This window comes from Vulpes lagopus, chromosome 11, assembly GCF_018345385.1.
Source record: "Vulpes lagopus strain Blue_001 chromosome 11, ASM1834538v1, whole genome shotgun sequence".
Taxonomy (NCBI): Eukaryota; Metazoa; Chordata; class Mammalia; order Carnivora; family Canidae; genus Vulpes; species Vulpes lagopus.
Window position 1 is genome coordinate 2247977 of NC_054834.1, and position 18338 is coordinate 2266314.

The 18338-nt window shown below is 51.0% G+C and overlaps 1 protein-coding gene across 4 annotated transcripts in view; it reads right to left on the reverse strand.

Moving 5' to 3' along the window:
• Positions 1 to 18338, reverse strand: part of COBL (cordon-bleu WH2 repeat protein) — a 248785-nt gene that overhangs the window by 39208 nt on the left and 191239 nt on the right. Inside the window, exon 8 of one of the 4 annotated variants that reach the window (XM_041721754.1) lies at positions 15946 to 16149. The exons of the other annotated variants lie outside the window; for them this stretch is intronic. Coding sequence (XP_041577688.1) covers positions 16106 to 16149 — 44 coding nt within the window. The 3' untranslated portion in view covers positions 15946 to 16105. Of the gene's footprint in view, positions 1 to 15945; positions 16150 to 18338 lie in introns of those variants that run through there. 4 annotated transcript variants of the gene reach the window in all.

Here is an 18338-nt window from a genome sequence, read left to right on the forward strand (position 1 = left end):
AGGCGGGACTCGATCCCAGGACCCCGGGGTCATGACCTGAGCCCAAGGCAGACACTCAACTGCTGAGCCCCCGGGCGTCCCCAAAGTTCTTTCTTGGTCAGTGTGACTGCTTTCTTGCTGATGCCTTCTGAGGTTCCACCATCTGTAACATCTACTAAGTATATTAGCGCGTCCAGCTGATGCGCGTGAGAATATCTATTTTTCCTCTCCGCCTTGGTGCTCGGGGCTGGGGACCTGAGGCACTCCTGTAGCCCTCGCTGCTCTCTGGGGCCTGGCTGGTTCATCAAGGGACTAAGATTTGGGGCAGCCCTCATGGCTTAGCAGTTTAGCGCCGCCTGCAGCCCAGGGCTTGATTCTGGAGACCCGGGATCAAGTCCCACGTCGGGCTCCCTGCATGGAGCCTGCTTCTCCCTCTGCCTGTGTCTCTGCCTCTCTCTCTCTCTCTGTGTGTGTCTCTAATACATAAATAAATACATCTTAAAAAAAAAAAAAAGAGAGAGAGACTAAGGTTTGGGCGCCTGGGTGGCTCAGTCGGATGAGTGTCTGACTCTTGGCTTAGACTCGGGCCATGGGATCAAGTCCCGCATCGGGCTCTGCGCTCAGCATGGAGTCTGCATGTTCCCCACTGGGGCGATGGGGGGACAAGTCTGCTTTTCCCCCACTCGCTGTCTTTCAAATAAATAAACAAACAAATAAATAAATAAAATCTTAAAAACAAAAGAGACTAAGGTGTTTCTGTTGAATAGAGGCTACTGTAATGCTTTCCCCCCACCCTGGACTACGGAGAAAGGCTCTGAATTTTGGGTCCTCTTGCCCTTCTATGCTGTGACTCGCCCTCACTTTCAGGCCCCCACGATTTCCTTTACTCTCCTGCCAGCTCAGCTATGCTTTTAAAATGATGATCATTATGTGAGATCCAGCGCCTGGAGACGCTCTGTAGCAGAAGGGGTTTAGGGGGCCTTCCTCTCCGTCCCGCTGGCGACGTGAGGAACCTCAACTTACCACCTTGGAGTGTGTTTCCCACTCACAGTCTTTGTCTCAGCTGTGTCCCCGCCATCCAGGCTCAAAACCCTTCCTCCCTTCAGAGCAGACACCTCAAGAGGTGCGGCTGGGAGAGTGGCCGCAGGCAGACGGAAAAGCAAGAGAGACCCCCTTGCAAAGCACTGGCTCTGGAAGGTTCCACCGGGCGAAGCCACTGAGTATCTGATCTCAGGGTTGACCACCCCAAGCACTAACAGGTGCTTGTTTCGAGAGAGGGTCCCTAAAATAACTTTTAGAGATTCAAACAACGCTAACCCGCCGTTGAAAGCGCGTCCTTAGGACTTGTAACGGCGATACTTGAGCCGTCACCTCCTGTCCCGTTAGGAAACAGTCACAGTCGTTTTCAGCCTCGTCCTAGGTCACCAGGCGGCACAGTCAGTAAAGTTAAACGTGTCACACGCAAACCACCCGTCTCACGCACTACGACGGCAGCCCCAAGTACCTTGGCCTTTTTGCCCCAAAACCCACTGACACCAAAAATAACCTCCCTGGAGACGCCCAGGCTCCAGCCTCAGTTGTCAGGATCTGCTGCCCCGATTCCGACTTGGACGCCGCCGCCCCCTTGGGAAGCCGGGGACGCGTCCTATGTTCACCCCATCTCTTCCATCCCACTTGGGCTTAGTGATGCTCCCCCTACAACTGCGCCTTACCAGACTTTTTCTATTAAAATCCTTTTGAGTTTTAAGCTAAAACTTCTATTTTTTTCCCTAGTGGTATTCAAACAATTGGGAAAAACAAAAACAAAAACAAAAACAAAAAAACAACAACTAAAACCACTCATCCCCAGGATGACGTTACAGTTTGGGTGCTCTCCTTCTGGTCTTTATTTTTAAAGATGTTTTTATGATAAATTTATTATAAAATTTCTTTTTTTTTTAAAGGTTTTTATTTACTTATTTGAGGTGGAGTGAGTGAGCGAGAGAGAGAGCGAGCGCATGAGTGGGGAAGAGGCAAAGGGGAAAAGAGACACAGCGGGGCCTGACTTAGGATTCGATCCCAGGACCCTGAGATCACAACCTGAGCCAAAATCAAGAATTAGACACTTAACCCACTGAGCCACCCAGACGCCCCTGGGTAGGAAAACTTCTTCAATATGTGAAGAAAAGCAGATACGTCCCCCTATTTGTGTTTATATTCAGCCCTGACTGCGCACGATCCCTATTTCCCTCCTACATCCTTGGTGTCCCTTCGAGCAACTACGGTGCCAACTCAGAGGTGGCCTCGAGCAAATTAGTGCCGCCGTCTGACCCTGTCACTTGCAGATGAGAAGAATCACAACCCCTCATTCGAGGACCCACCGTGGGGACCAGACACCGCTGCGCAGGCACACAGTGAGGACAGCGCCTGGACGTCCCGAAGGCTCCCTCCATCACCACGAGGCTGCGGTTATTCTGACCCCTCAGTCTACAGCGATTGTCAGGGCTCGGTATCTCCCCAAAGTGCCAAATCCAAGAGCCACCCTGACAGCAACTGCAGTCTGAAGGCTCAGAAGCACCGTCCCCCCCACCTCCACCACGGGAAGGGCACATGTTCAAGCCCCAGGCCCAGGAGTGTGGGAAGCCAGCACAGGAGGAGGTCCCTGGAGCGGGGCCACCGCTGTCACAGGTGCCCTAGCGTCAGGCTGAGGGCCCCCGGCCTCCACTGAGAGTCTCTGTCTACGTTGAGCCACCTGGCCGTGGGGACGGCTCGCCCTGGCGTCTCAGTTCCACCGCGGAGGGCAGGACACTGGCCCAATGAGGTGACAGGTGGAGGGCTTGGGAGGCAAACACACTTGGCGACGCCGCGGGCTGGGAACCTTTGCAGACAGGTGTGCGCAGAGCTGGGAAGGTCAGCAGCAGAGGGCCTGTGTCTGTCCTCCGAGGGGGGCTCAGTCTTGCCTCCCCCTTGGGGCGGTTCCTGCCCCAGGCCCGGCCTGCACGCAGCCCCCAGGCCCACACTGCAGTCTGGGGCACGCCCTGCCCCCCGCACTCACTTTGCTCAGGGGGTCACCCCACGTGGCAGCCAGAGGATGCGGGGCCATCCTGATGGTCCGACGTGTGAGCAAGTTCCCGAGAGGCAGGAGGCACTGGTGAAGAAGTGGGAGTTCCTGCCTCTGCCCCGTGTGCCTCGGCTCTGCCTCGAGCATCAAATCCATCCCCACGGACAGCCCGAGATGACGGTCACTGACTTGCCATTTCTTCCAGTTCTGGGGAGATCCCATGGCCTCTCCTCCACATCCCCTCTGGAGGTTCACATGGATTCCCTTCCTGCTGGTCCTCGTGGCCCTTTATTTGCACTTTTCATCTCAACAAGTCCCCTCCTGCCCCTGGAGGGAGCGCGAGAGAACCCGGGGTCCCCCGTGTCCTTGGAGTCAAAAGAGATGCGTTAGCCCCATCTGTATGGCACAGATGCTCCCCGGGCCTCGCCTTCCTGATGGGCATCTGCCTCAACTCAGCCGGATGCTTGTCTCAGCTTGGGCATCGCATGGCCCTGTGGGCACGATGCCACCTGCTGCGCCCTGAGCGCTGTTCCCAAGGCCGCCGGGGCTGGTGGTCACGTGTCTACATGGGTCGGATCTCCCGCGTGATGGCCAGAGCCACGGGTCCGCCCGCAGGGAACTAGTTCATGGAAAGACCGCGTTGCCACCTCCAAGCGCAAGTCCTGATTTTCCCGTTCCCTGAAGTCTCCCTGGACTCTTTCTCACAACATTTTATTTTATTATTTTTATTTTTTATTTATTTACTTATGATAGTCACAGAGAGAGATAGAGAGGCAGAGACACAGGCAGAGGGAGAAGCAGGCTCCATGCACCGGGAGCCCAACGGGGGATTCGATCCCGGGTCTCCAGGATCGCGCCCTGGGCCAAAGGCAGGCGCTAAACCCTGCGCCACCCAGGGATCCCTCTTTCTCACAACAGACAAGACCATGGAGCCTAATAAATAGAAGTGCACTTGCCATATCCCCCTTCATGTTTCCGTTATTTGCTCTTCTCTGGACAACGTCTTAATGATTAAAAACCACAAGTTCTTATGACTTCTTGCCCCATGTTCACAGGTCCAGCACAAACGTGTTCTTTTTTTTTTTTTTAAGTTTTTTTTTTCTTTTTTTTTATTTGAGAGAGAGACAGGCAGAGGGAGAAGCAGGCTCCATGCAGGGAGCCTGACGCGGGACTCGATCCCGGGTCTCCAGGATCATGCCCCGGGCTGAAGGCGGCGCTAACTGCTGAGCCACCCGGGCTGCCCACAAATAGTGTTAAATGAGACGCTCCGTGAGAGCTGAGGGACCTTTAAATTCAACACACACACACACACACACACACACACACACTTTGCTGTTTATGCTGCACTGAGTAGAGGGCACATGCTTTTTACTGTTTTCCTGCTGTCTCTCCCTCACTCTCCTGCAGTAGATGCTGGTCCTTGGGTCCCCGGACACTACCAACAGCCCAAGTTTGCACTAAGGATTAGCTGTCCCGAGACGTTGTCCTTCAGGAGGCCGAGCACACGTGGACCTTCTCTCGGCCCAGACTCCGAAACCGAAGCACACGGTATGCAGAGAATGAGGAAGAACGTGGATGCTCTGGTCCAGATCTGTATCTGTGAGGCCCGGGGGGAGATGGCTTGGGAAAGGTCACGCTGCTCATGGTCACGCGGGGTGAGGTGTCCCAACAGCCCACGCTGTCCCCTTCCATGTGCGGCTTCCTTCTGGGGCAGCCGAGTCCAGAGTGTGATAGAGCTGTGGGTTATTTTAGTCAGAGCATGCAGCAGAGGGGCGCCGGGGGGCTCAGTGGTCGAGCGTCCGACATCGGCCCAGGGTGTGACCCTGGGGTCCTGGGATCGAGTCCTACATGGGGCTCCCCGCAGGGAGACTGCTTCTCCCTCTGCCTGTGCCTCTGCCTCTCTCTGTGCGTCTCTAATGAATAGATAAGTAAAGTCTAAAAAAATTAAAAAATCTAAAAAAAAATTTAAAAAAAATTAAAAAAATAAACCACAGCTCATTTGGAAGGCCCCAAGAGTATTAAAACGGTCCCAATTAAAAGGGCCCACTATGTTTCTCAGGCTTTGAATTTGCTCCGAAAGGTAAAAGCACGGTCTGCAACAGGCGGATGCCTCACTTCCATCCGTACAATCACCCCTGGGTGGGCAACCCGCGGCCCGGTGGGGGATCGCAAGGCCACCCGCAGGAGGGCGCAGGGCTGCCTCTGTCACTGCTGGTGAGCGGCGTGGGTGGGGGCCCGGTGCGTGGGCCCTCGGGCTGCCTGCTGACACCTGGAGATAGGGGGTGGACGCCGACGGGCAGCCCCGAGGGCTTGAGAGCAGTCCCCGGCCTGGGGAGCCCACGGCCGCCAACCACTTGCTTTGGTTTCACCGTCACGCGGTCACACTGCGTTCACTGCCCTGCAAGCGGCCCGGCCACCGGCGATTCCTCGTGGACCCCGGGTCCTCACCTGGGTCCTGGGGGTGCAGCTCAGAGCCCAGCGGGCACCAGGGCTCCGTGTTGTCTGGTACGGGGCGGGTGGCCCGTGTGGGCCTGGCCCCTGGGAACACTGCAGCCCGGGGCACACACGGGTGTCCCCCCCGCGCTCTCCCTCCTGCAGCCCCTACGGCAGGGCGAGGGCTTGGGAGTGTGGGGCACTTCGTCCTCGTGAGCCGCAAAAACGCACACGGTAAGAGTCTCTTCAAAGGCCACATGAAGTGTCCCCTAACATCCTGGGCTCCAGGAGGAAGACAGAAGCAGGCCGCATCCTTGCTGGGAGCATTTGAAGGGCAAGAGTCAACATTTTGCTCAGGCCTTACTTGACAGTCCAACATTTCCATTTTTTTTTAAAGATTTTATTTATTTATTCATGAGAGACACCAGAGAGAGAGGCAGAGACACAGGCAGAGGGAGATGCAGGCTCCATGCAGGGAGCCCAACGTGGGACTTGATCCCGGGACCCCAGGGTCACACCCCGGGCTGAAGGCAGCACTAAACCAGTGGGCCACCTGGCCCCATTTCCATTTTTTTTTTTAAATATTCTATTTATCTGAGGGAGAGTGAGCACGAGCAGGGGGAGCAGCAGAGGGAGAGGGAGAAGCGGGCTCCCGGGACCCCAGGATCACAACCCGAGCTGAAGGCAGACGCTTCACCAACTGAGGGCCCGGGCGCCCCTGCATTCTTCTGTTTTTTTAAAATAAGAGTTTGAATTACTTTATCGTTCCAGTTTGATGAGAGCAGGGCCCCAAACTGACATGCCTACGGGGTCAGGAACCATCTGTGAGGGACGGACGTGAGGCGGGGTGTGCGATGGGTCACGGAGGAGACTCCGCGTCCATCTACGATGAGCAGCTCGTGCTGCGTCCCGCACTTCGTTTCCTCAGTTTTGATGTTGCCGTATCTGATTTTTTTTTTTGAAAGAGCAGAAATCAAGATTTCAACACACGATCTCCTCCTGCATTTTAAACGTTGCCCACGTTCATTCATAATAGTTAACCTTTGTTGAGAGCTAACCATTGTTCTAGATACTTAACAGGCACCCACACGCGTCGTCCTCCGAACCACCTTTGCCGTCAAGGTAAAAGCTCAGGTGCAGAGACGTGGATAAGATGCCCAACGACACGGCTCTAGTCTGACCTCCCAACCCTTGTGCTCGACTTGAGCCGATGCGGTTGGACTTCCTCCGGCCCAGGCGGCCTAGGAGGTGGACGCAGACCATCCAGTCAAACACGGGCGACTGGTCTGTGCATTCTAGCTCAGCCCGTGGGCGCACGGCACCCCCGGGGCCACGGCGATTGGTTCCGAACGCTCACTCATGCCCGCCTTGGGGTGAAGAGCCTGCCCGTCCTCCAGACTCGCAGCAGCCTACACATTCCGTGTGGGTTAAGGCAGCTGGAGTTGCTCTGTGTACAGCAAATGCACTGACCAGCTGGCTCGACCAGCAACGCCCTTGGGGGTATACGTAGCTCAGCAGAACTGAAAGTCGGGTCTCGAAGACCTAGCTGCTCCCTGTGTTCGCTGAAGCACAGGCTCAGCAGCCAAGACATGGATGCAAGCCCGATGCCTATTGACAGATAACGGACGAACAAAACATGGCGCACGCAGAAATGGAATAGTGCTCAGCCCTAAAAATAATATATATATAGGAAGTCGTATCATGTGCAATAACAGGGATGACCCTTGAGGACGTTGTGCTGAGTGGAAGAGGATAGTCACAGAAAGGCAAGTACGGCAGCATTCGGCCTTCTGAGGTTCCTAGTGTAGTCAGAGTCCCGGAAACACGAAGTAGAATGCTGGGTGCCAGGGCCCGGGGCCCCAAGGGGAGCTAATGTTTCATGGTTATAAAGGACTGGCCCCGTGACATCGTTCTGGAGATCTGCTTCACGACACCATAAATGCACTTAACGTCACCAAACTGTGAACCTAAACATGGTTATGATGTTAAATGTTGTTGTTTTCAAGGATTTTATTTATTTATTTGAGAGAGAGAGAGAGAATGAACTCCAGCGGCGGGGGAGGGAGGGAGAGGGGGAGAATCTCCAGCAGACTCCGTGCTCAGCATGGAGCCCAATGCAGGACTCGATCCCAGGACCCTGAGATCTTGACCTGAGCTGAAATCGAAAGTCAGATGCTTAGTCCACGGAGCCACCCAGGTGCCCCTAAATATTGTTTTTAATCACAACCTGAAAGAGGAAAAGCCTACTAGTGGACTCGGCAGCTCACGTAGACGACCGAGGAAGGCCTGCATGGGCTGAGCGCAGCCCGAGGCTGGAGCAGAGTCCTCGACCCGTCCGCCACCCAGCCCATGACCGCCCTGGTTCACGTGCGGCCCCCACTTCCTCAGAAGCCCCCCAGTGGGGAGAAACCAGTGACAACATGGTAACTTTGTAGATACAATTCGTTATGTTAGACCCGTGTCAACATCTCTGGTTTCAGGAGGAGCATTTAGAAGTTGGTACCCGTGAAACATCTTCACGGCGACAATACACACGCGGAAGGTGGAGGGAAAATGAGGGTGTGTTGTGCTTATTACGAATTATCTCCAAAGCCCCAGGGTTTCTGAGGCGGCTAAGAGACAAGGCAGGTTTGTGTGCGTGTGTGTGCATGCATGTGTGTGCGTGTGTATGCATGTATGTGCATGTGTGCGTGCGTGTATGCATGTGCGTGCGTGTGCGCGGCATGTGTGCCCATGTGCATGTATGTGTGCGTGTGTGCATGTGTACGTGTGTATGCGTATGCATGTGTGTGCGCCCATGTGCATGCATGTATGTGCGTGTGTGCGTGTGTATGCATGTGCATGCGTGTGCATGTGTGCGGCGTGTGTGCGTGCATGTGTGTGCCCATGTGCGTGCATGTGTGCGTGTGCGCATGTGTACACACACTCACAAATGCCTGTAAGAGCCAGGTGAAGGCCGATGGGTGTGTGGGGACAGGGCAGGGGGAGGGTCAGGACCTTCTATGTGGGAACTGTGGGCTGCCGCAGTCAGGGCAGAGACAGGACACGCATGCCACAGTGGCCCAGTGGTGGCATCGGGACGACCAGGCCACGGCCTACTTGGGGCAACATGGGCGCAGCCAGAGAGGTGGCGAGGCCAAGCCTGGGGGCCACCCTGCACCCCTGCCGTGGGTACAGCTCAGATGCCGCAGCCTGTGTCATACCCCCGGTGAGCGGTCCACGTAGGCGTCGCTTGTGCTGGGCTGAGTGGCTTCCTGTTCCCTCCAAACTCCCGCGTCCGAGTCCCAACCCCCAGCACCAAAGGAGGTGGCTGTACTTGGATGGGGTCTTTACAGAAGTGATTCTGTTAAAACGAGGCCCTTCGCGTGGGTCTTGCCCCGATGTGGGGGGCGTCCCCCTAGAAGGAGCAGACGGCCAGATCGCGGGGCATGCGGCCAGCAGGGAAGACCGCCGGGGACACGGGGGCCGTGGCTGGCTGCGCGCCGACGGAAGGGCCGGGGGGCCACCGGCCCACACCTGACCTCGGCCTCTGGGGCCTGCAGCAGGGCGAGGCCCGAGGGTCTACGGCTGAGGCATCGGGCCGGGATGTGGGTGCTGCTGTGAAGGAACCTGAGGGCGCAGGCGTGGGGCAGCGGCTGGAGCCCGAGCGGCGCCAACACGAGGTTACTGTCTGGACGGTCTCCAGGGGCCTCCAGCCTGCACGCTGGGCTCCCCATTTGTGCTGCCTCATCCTTGCTCTTGGCTGAGGTTTTCACAAACGTCTCTGCTCTTCGCCCTTGGCTTGTGGGGTGAGCTTCTAGGAAGACCGAGCGCCGCAGGGTGCAAGCGCAGCTCCTGCTTCTCTCCTCTGCAGACAGCCCAGGCTGCGGCCCGCCACGTCCCGGGAGTTGAGCCGCTCCTGCCTCCGGCCTCCGACAGACTTCTGGTCACCTCTGTGCCTCAGGGTCTCCTTGGGCGGCGCGGTAAGCACGCCAGGGGTAACCCACAGGCGGGGGGAGGCTGTATCCACTCCAGGGAGGGAAGTGGGGAGGCCGAGTGCCCCCGCAGGCCAACCCTGCAGGCCCCCAGCAGTCAGCACGGGCAGGGGCTCCTTCCTTGCAGCTGGTGCGTGGGGCGGGGGGGGGGGGTGCAGGTACCACTGCCAAGGACAGCTGAGGGATGGAGCTGAGGTCACACGAGCTACGCGGCCTTTCTGGCCCGCCCACAGACGAGTGTGCATCCTAACCAAGAAGGGACCAGATACTCCTTAATTCTTAGGTCGGGCACGAAGAAGAAGGCTTGACAGTGATTTCCGGGAGGGCCAAGTGGCCAGGCTCACGGTCCTTGCAGGGCGCACATGAGGCTGAGCCCGTGGCGGGGTATGTGAAGGGCGGGTCCCTGGATGGTGAGGGACGGACAGATGGGCAGACAGACAGCGATCATCGTGTGCACACCAGCCACATCCCGCGTCCTGTGTGGACCCCGACTCCACCGAAGCCGCAGCGGGCAAGGCTCTGCACCCGGGGGCCCAGGCTCTCCTCAGCCGCCCCAGCCTGGGCAGGTCAGCACACTTTTCTGGCCTCACCTTCCCCTCTTTGTAAACAGAGGGGACTCAGCCCTCGGAGTGGGGTCTCTGAAGGCCACTCTGCGACAGAAGGGTGGGCACAACTGAAAGCCCTGATGTTTGCCATTTGCAGCTTTGCAAGGGTCCAATGATGGGTCGGCCGGGCTCCCCTTGGTGGTCCAAAGAAGCAGGGCCCTGGAGGCTCCTTCCTGGACCAGAAGCCGCCCCTTGGCTGCACGCCCACGGAGGGACCGGGCTGGGGGCAGCAGGTGAGCCCAGGAATGCAGCTGCCGCCTCCCTTGCCTCCCCTGGGGTGGGCATCTGGGCTCCTTTGGCTGGATTTACCCTTGTGCAGCTTCGTTCACACACACACACACACACACACACACACACACACGTCCCTTTAGCAGGAGAAAATTACGTAGTGGAGAACAATCTTTTTATTTCCTCTTGAAGATGTAGAGCAAGGAGGAAGCTCAGCGGCTGGTGCAAGCCCAGGAGCACGTGTATCACGTGTATCAACAGGTCCCGTGTCGTGCGTCACACCTGCCGCCTCGACTAAGAAGGTTGTGACTAGTTTTCCTTCCCGTCGGATCAATACGCCACCAGCTCTATCGCAGACAATCACCGAACACTTCCACATTCGACATCTTAACCTCTGTCTAGTCAGTTAACGCGGAACTTTGCTTCTCAATCAATAGAATTTTGGCCTTTAAAAATCATATTTTGTTAGCTTTTCCCATTAGGTTTACAGAAGGTTACCCGTGTAGTTAAGTGTATGACGTTTCATTTGTGTGTTTATACAAATGTACTGATTAAAAACCACCACAGAGGACACGGGGAAGCTGGCGTGGGTGCTGGATGCTTACAATCCTGACGGGGTCGGTGGTTTCACTGGTGTTGCAAGTTTCTGTGTGTGTGTGTGTGTGTGTGTGTGCACGCGCGCATGTGCGCCAATTATACATCAGTGAAACCATGTAGGGACTACAAAATTGCATCAGTTTCCTTCCTCTCAATCAACTTGCAGGATTCCGTGGAGACTCACTGTTCCTCTCCTGGAGACTATAAAAATCTCAATCTAAAACCATTTATTAATCTTGGGACGCTTGGGTGGCTCTGTGGTTGAGCATCTGCCTTCGGCTAAGGGCGTGATCCCAGGGTCCCCGCATGGAGCCTGCTTCTCCCTCTGCTTGGGTCTCTGCCTCTCTCTCTCTCTGTGTGTGTGTTTCATGAATAAATAAGTAAAATCTTTAAACAAACAAACAAATAAATAAAACCATTTACTGATCTTTTATATTTGCCCGACTTAATGAGCTCTGTCCTCACATATAATGCATGTGTCACTGCCTCAGGAGCCCCCTGGCCCCAGCAGGGCACCACTCTGTCCTTACTCATGTGATGACGGTGGGGAAAGGGTCAGGAAAGGGGCTGGCGCACGCGCGAGCCAAGTGCTGTCTTCCAGCGCCGTCCTGGCTGGTTCTGTCAACACGGACCCAGGGCTTGCCTGCACAAGGGAAGATGGGCAGGGAAGCATCACTGAGACCCTCACTACATTCGGGCAGAAATGCCAACGAGTGGAACAGGTCAGAGGTACAAATGCCCTTTGCTCCCACAAGAACCTCATTTTCTCTCATTTTTGTTAAAATGGCAGCTCTGTAGGTTTGTGCTTCATGTCTGCATGTTGGTCCACGAAGAGTCTGGAGCTCGACTGCAAGACACAAGCACTTTCCCTTCCACTCAGTCCCTGAGGATAAAACAACAGCCCGAGATGAACGATAAGTCAAAGGAACCCCAGGGTGGCAGGGCCACGTGGAGCGTGGGGTGAGCTCCCGGCCTCGGGGGGAGGAGAGACAGCACGGAAAGAAGGCTCTTTGCATATTCTAGAGGCAACAGAGTTTTGGGGCAAATCTAAGTTAATATTGGCAACTCTGCTGAGCCACGGGGGCGTGTCTGTAAGCCAGAGATGACAGCCTGCAGCCTGCTGTCCACTTTCGCATTTTAATTCAGAATTTGCGCTATTGAGGAAGTCTTTACATTCTCATTTTCCGGTTCTCATTCACTCAAAACATAGGAAGGTATGCTCTCTCATCAATGCTAGTTCCACACAAGCCAAAGAAAAAAGGCTGATGCCCACAAGCCACTGGATTCTGACTTAGATGATATGTTTGGCTGTTTCCTCCCCCATCACTTTACTCCCTAAAGGCTGGACAGCACATGCATATCACCCTGGAAACAACGTAGCCGGTCTGAATAATCTGAGTGCCTTTCATCTCGTTTAGTTTTTTTTTTTTTTTCTTTGCTGAAGGAGATGGGAAGATACAACCTCCTGACATTTACACAGCCTCGCCCCTAGTAATAAAAATTTATTATTTTCTTAAGAAGAAAGAGAAAGGTTATAGAAAGTACTGAAGGGCAAAATAAACACAGAACGTGATGATAAATGTAATCTCGCCGTTTCCAGGGAAGAGAGCTTTTGGGAGAAGGGTTACGGATTCTGTGTTTCTATGGGTAACCAGTGAAGCAAGGGACTACAAAATAAACCACAAATAAGCCACAGATAGCTGCGAGACTCGCTTCATTTAAGACTTGGACCTTCGTCTTCAGTGAAGCATTTGAAGCTTGCTTGTTGTTGTTTTACCATGGTGATTAACAAGGGCCCAAACTATTTTGAGTTTTTTCCTGCTCCGCATTCCTTGGATATGAATGATGAAGTAGTTAAAACACGTACACACGTGCACACACACGCACACACGCCTTATTCAGAGAGGACAGAAGCGCTCCGCGGATGGATGAACTCCTGGACGCCGTAGAATTGATGCTGATCCAGACACCTTCCATCCTTGAGGGCGGGCCCTCACCTCTTCTCCGTTTGGAAGAGGTAATATCGTCTCCATCACAGAAAGGCGTAGATTGCGACAGAAAATGGTAGTCCACACATGGACGTGTTTTGCATCAGATTTTGTGAGATACGGAAGTTGTGAACACACAGGGCCAAGCTACAGACCCAAATCAACAGGGGGACTGTGATGATGGACAGTCAATAATAGGCACCAGCAGCACGCAGGTGCAATGTGTGAGTGATTGTAATGGGGACTAAAATAAGAAGACACGGGTGCATAAACTGTGTTAGGATTTTTCCAAACTGTTTCACCTGCAGAACTAGGAGCATTTATTTACAACTACATAATTTTAGAATCCTTATATATAGGATGGCATGAAATTACAGCGACCTCCATTATCCACCGCTGATATTGTCTCTATGGTGAAAATAAAAGGATTTACGTGAGTTGCGGTTGAAAAACTAACATAGAGTTAATTTTTTTCTTTCGTCTTAGCATTTGGTTTAGAACCCATATTCCTGAGGGGCTCCTCTGTTGACAGGCATGAGGATGAGCCAGCCGCCAGGTCTGCTTCATCTGTGTCTCTGCTTAGAAAATGTGAACGGCCTTGAATTTATTTTCTTTTACTGTAACTCTTGAGAGCATGTGTCACATTATAGACCAAAGAAGCATTTCTCCTGCTGACTTCCAGGGAGAGTGACTGAGCCCCAGGAGGGATGGGTTCTGGGGTGAACCAGAAAGGAAAAACATCTCTGAAATGCAAATGCTTTGAGTCAAAATGTTTCACCCAGTTAATCTGGTACCTAAACCGATTCTAACGCTGGTCAGTCCAGTGTCATGACATATGTAGATCCCGTCACTGAATTGCCCTGATTTTTCCCCCAGCTCTGTATCAGGCCGTCACGGTGAAAGAGAGCCCTGAGGTAAAATAAAAATCCATGTCTTTGGCTAACTTCATGGCTGAGTCTATTCGTCATGTGACTTGGTGCAGCTCCATCAAGTTTCTTCCTCATATCCACACATACACACCTATGTCCTCTTGCTTTCAGTAGAGTTTGCTAGGTTTCTCTGTATTTTGCGTTTTCATAACCAATAATTCTATGGACAATATCACCTTTCCCTGTTCTCCTTTTTGCTTTAAGGTTTTCGACCACTCTTTTTCTTCAGTGTAATAGCTACTTCTGACACAAATGCTCATTGCTGTAATTATATACAATCTTCCACGATCTTAATGTCTGGATCATAAATCTTGATGCTTTCCCCAACATTCAGGTAAACATTATCTTTTCCTGTTTAGACTTCCCCACTTAATGATTTGAGGTCAAGTGATTGCTACTTATCAGACAAAAGTTCTTTATTTCAATGCAAAAAAAACACACACACACACACACACGCAACAAACAAAACAAAAAGACACTAACTTGTTCTCTCTTTCCTTGTGAGTGACTTCTGTAACTTTCTGGGCTTTTCTCCACCAACACATGGCACTAGATTGGTCATATATAGCTTATATATTTCTGTAAGCTCTAGCTTACATTTCTTAATTATTAATACCAATATCAGCTGTGACAGTTCCTATATTAATCATCACTAACACTCTTATTGTGATCAACCGGACAATAGTCATACAAGTAAAAAACACTTACTGATTCTTCTTTCTTACTTTGAGCAATAACACTTAAAAAATCTTTTGGAGAGAAACATGATAAGCCTCTCGGGTTCAAGTGCGTCTCTGTACGACAATCAGAGTTAATCAAAACAAGCAGACCTTTCTTCATAAATCCTGAATCTTAACATGATTATTTCCACCTGCTCTGTCTGCCTTAGGGCTGCCAAGGTGACTCGTTCTCAATAACTGGATGGGCTTCCTCAAGATAGGAAAGGGATCTTTCCTAGAAAGAAAGAGAAGGCAACACTACTGTGCGGACGTGGCTATCATGCCCTTGAGCATCTTCAGAACTTGGGCAAACCTCTAGACTAGTGTTTATCCAATGGAATCATCATTACTTCTTTTCACGTACATGGGGAGTCACTTCACAGATGAAGGCCATGTGCTCTTCACTGGAATAGCCTCCAAAGTTGGCACAATGCCTAGCATCAAGCAAGTTCTCAATGTTTGGTGAATAAATGGGTGAATGACTGAATGCATAATTAACAGATGAAGTGAGACACATCCTCCTTCCTCTGTCTTCTTTTTTTTTAATTTTTACTTATTTATGATAGTCACAGAGAGAGAGAGAGAGGCAGAGACACAGGCGGAGGGAGAAGCAGGCTCCATGCACCGGGAGCCTGATGTGGGATTCGATCCCGGGTCTCCAGGATCGCGCCCTGGGCCAAAGGCAGGCGCCAAACCGCTGCGCCACCCAGGGATCCCTTTCCTCTGTCTTCTTTTTGCAAACTGTCTACATGGTGGAGAACACAGTAAAGAAAGCTGGGTCCTATGTATCCGTGAATGTATGTGTGTGTGTGTGTGTGTGTGTGTGTGTGTGTGTGTACTGTGTATATGTATGTGTGTGTGTCTACGTGTCTATGCATATATATATGTGTGTATGAGCTGTGAGTTCCTCCAGATTATATAGAGAAAGTTCATGTATTTTAAGCAATTAAATTTTACCAGGTAGACAATATTTCAGGTGTATCTAAACTGACTACACTGGTCACATTGTGGACACAATCTACTTTATTTATTTATTTATTTTAAAGATTTTATTTATTTGCTCATGAGAGACACACAGAGAGAGAGAGAGAGAGAGAGAGGGAGGGGGCAGAGACACAGGCAGAGGGAGAAGCAGGCTCCATGCGGGGAGCCCGACGTGGGACTTGATCCCGGGACTCCAGGATCATGGCCTGGGCCGAAGGAAGATGCTCAACTGCTGAGCCACCCAGCGTCCCCACAATCTGCTTTAAATGGAGAAGATATTCTGCAATCGAGTATCAAGTAAGAAAAATGTGAATTGATAATGAATCAGAATAAAGCAAGGTTCTTAACAGAAACCTACTTATGAACCAATGAAAGGGTCATTTCAGATAGGTCAAGGCCATCAACCTAGAATCTGCAGAGACAAGGCTTGACCTCCTGTGAGGAAATAAGAATGTCAGTCACACAAATGTGTTGTTTACACATTTATATGTAAATTCTAGAGAAAGTACACTGCAGGGGGTACAAATGAGCCCTTTTATGCCAACAGGTGGAAGAACAGGAGAAGGAGAGTCAGGACAGCAGAGGCACAGGGAAAGTCAGAGGTAAGGAGCTCCAGGAAGGACCGTCCATCAGAAGCGCTTGGTATGAGGAGGGAATGATGCACAGCAATACACTGTGGGAGGGAAATAAACGGCAGCATATGAACACAAACCCCGGCAAAAAATAAAAATAAAAATAGACATCATCATCATCACCCACTTTCTGGACCCTGGAGATTTAACACTGCGTAGACGGTGTTATTGGCCCCGTCATATGATGATCATTTCCTCTATTTCCTCCTACTCTTCGTGGATGTCTGTTGTTAAAAAGGTTTACTGATCCAACGTACACAGTTCTGTCCCTTGGAAGAACCAGATCATAAGCATCACTGAACTCACTGCTGTCTTTTAGCCTGTCAAATACAACGATCGGATTTACTACGACCTTAAAGACCTTGCAGGTGGAGATGGCCGGCAGGTAGGCAAAATCCATTTGTTACTGTTTGGCCAAAACGTCCAAGTTACTTGCAGGGCTCCAGGGGAAAACAGATAATATTATTTCATGACACCCTCAATGGCAGATCAATCCATCCAACCTTGATAATGTTGTTCCAGAGCAGGGCTCAGGCATCAATTGAGAAAACACAGATTGATTTGCTTAGTTGGAGAAAGACTCATCCGCACATACGTGTTGAGGTCTACTGTTCTGAAGGAGCACACCCTTTGGAGAGGCTTGTCAGTGGGAGACTGACCCATCTGAGAAAGGGCCATTCCATGTGAGTAGCTTAAGCTACTTAGACAAATCCTAAAACAATAATCTAGAAGACTAGTGTCAGCAACAGAATGCTTCATTCCTATTCTGTTTGCTCTTGAACTAATAAAGCCATGATATTTAACAACTATCCTGAAAACCCAAGCTGTCCATTCCTTACTTCCATGAAGAACTTAAATTTACGTGAATTCAGAAAGAAGTTCCTATATCTTTTGAGGTTAAAAAAAAAAAAAAACAAAAAAAAACGTTTTTGAGCCTAAACCTGACTTCATGCTACAAGTTGAAGCTTCAAGAGATACAGACACCCGCTGAGATTCTTGGTGTCACGTGGAGCTTGGCAAACAGCTTATGAAAACCAAAGATAAGTTTGCTATCAGCATTCCTACTTCTATTTCTATTCTTTTGCAGTAGTAGATGGGTGAATGATTAGGAACCAGCTCCTTGGAAAAAGTAAAAGGGACAGATTGATGAATCGATCAGTAGATTGATAAAGTTTTACTGATATACAGCATGGATAGCACAAAATCTACAAGCGATAATATAATTCTTTATTTTTAATTATTTTTATTAAGCAGTAGAGGTTATTTATTTATTTTAAATATTTTATTTATTTATGAGAGACAGAGAGAGAGTGTGCTACAGAGGGAGAGCAAACTCTGTGCTGAGTGCTGAGCCTGACGTGGGGCTCAATCTCAGGATGCTGAAATCATGACCTGAACCAAAATCAAGAGTCAGATGCTGTCAACTGAGTGACCCAGGCACCTCTCTTTGTTGTAAATTCTACATAACCCTCAGCTCCCTCAACCCTCTATGATTCTTGATCTCCAACTATAGATGCCAGTCGCTGAATGTGGCATTGGGAAGGGATGTGCAGTGTTATATAATATTTTCACTGTCATAAAGTTATTGAATCATATTGACTCACTGTATGTATTTAACCTCAAAACTTTACAAACAGTAACATCATAAAATCATTAGGGAGTGATGATTTTCAATATCTGCTATGTTTTTTTTAATATTAATTGTCAGCTTACATAATTGACCTTTTAATAACGGTCCCACTCAGCGATTGGCTTGCAAGATTCCTGAGATTTCAACAGTCTGTTCTCACTAGCTGGCGTGAGCCAAGGCCAGTGCGTACATGCTGCATGTGACCCGTCTCTAACTTTTTCAATTCTCTCAAGTCAGGGACATAGCAGCTTGTAAATAAAGCACTGGAAAATAATTAGCAAAGGGAAGTAAGCTCACGTAGTTTTAAAAATGCTATCCATAGCTCTACCATGGTTCTCACTGCTTTGCTTCTAAGTAGCATTCAGCCTTTATTTAGTTCATGTTGGGTGGATCTCATGGTTTTCAAGGTACAATAACAACAGGCTAAAGATCCAATGCACTTTTTTTTTTTTCCAATGCACTTCTGAGGAAGGACAGGCTCTGCTCTCACAGTCACCAGTTTCCTTCTATTTGCTCACTACCCACTTCCTGTTTTCCTGGATGCTCGCCCTTTCCCATGGCAGTGGGAGCGGCTGTGTGGCTGGCTCTCTGGCCCCGGGA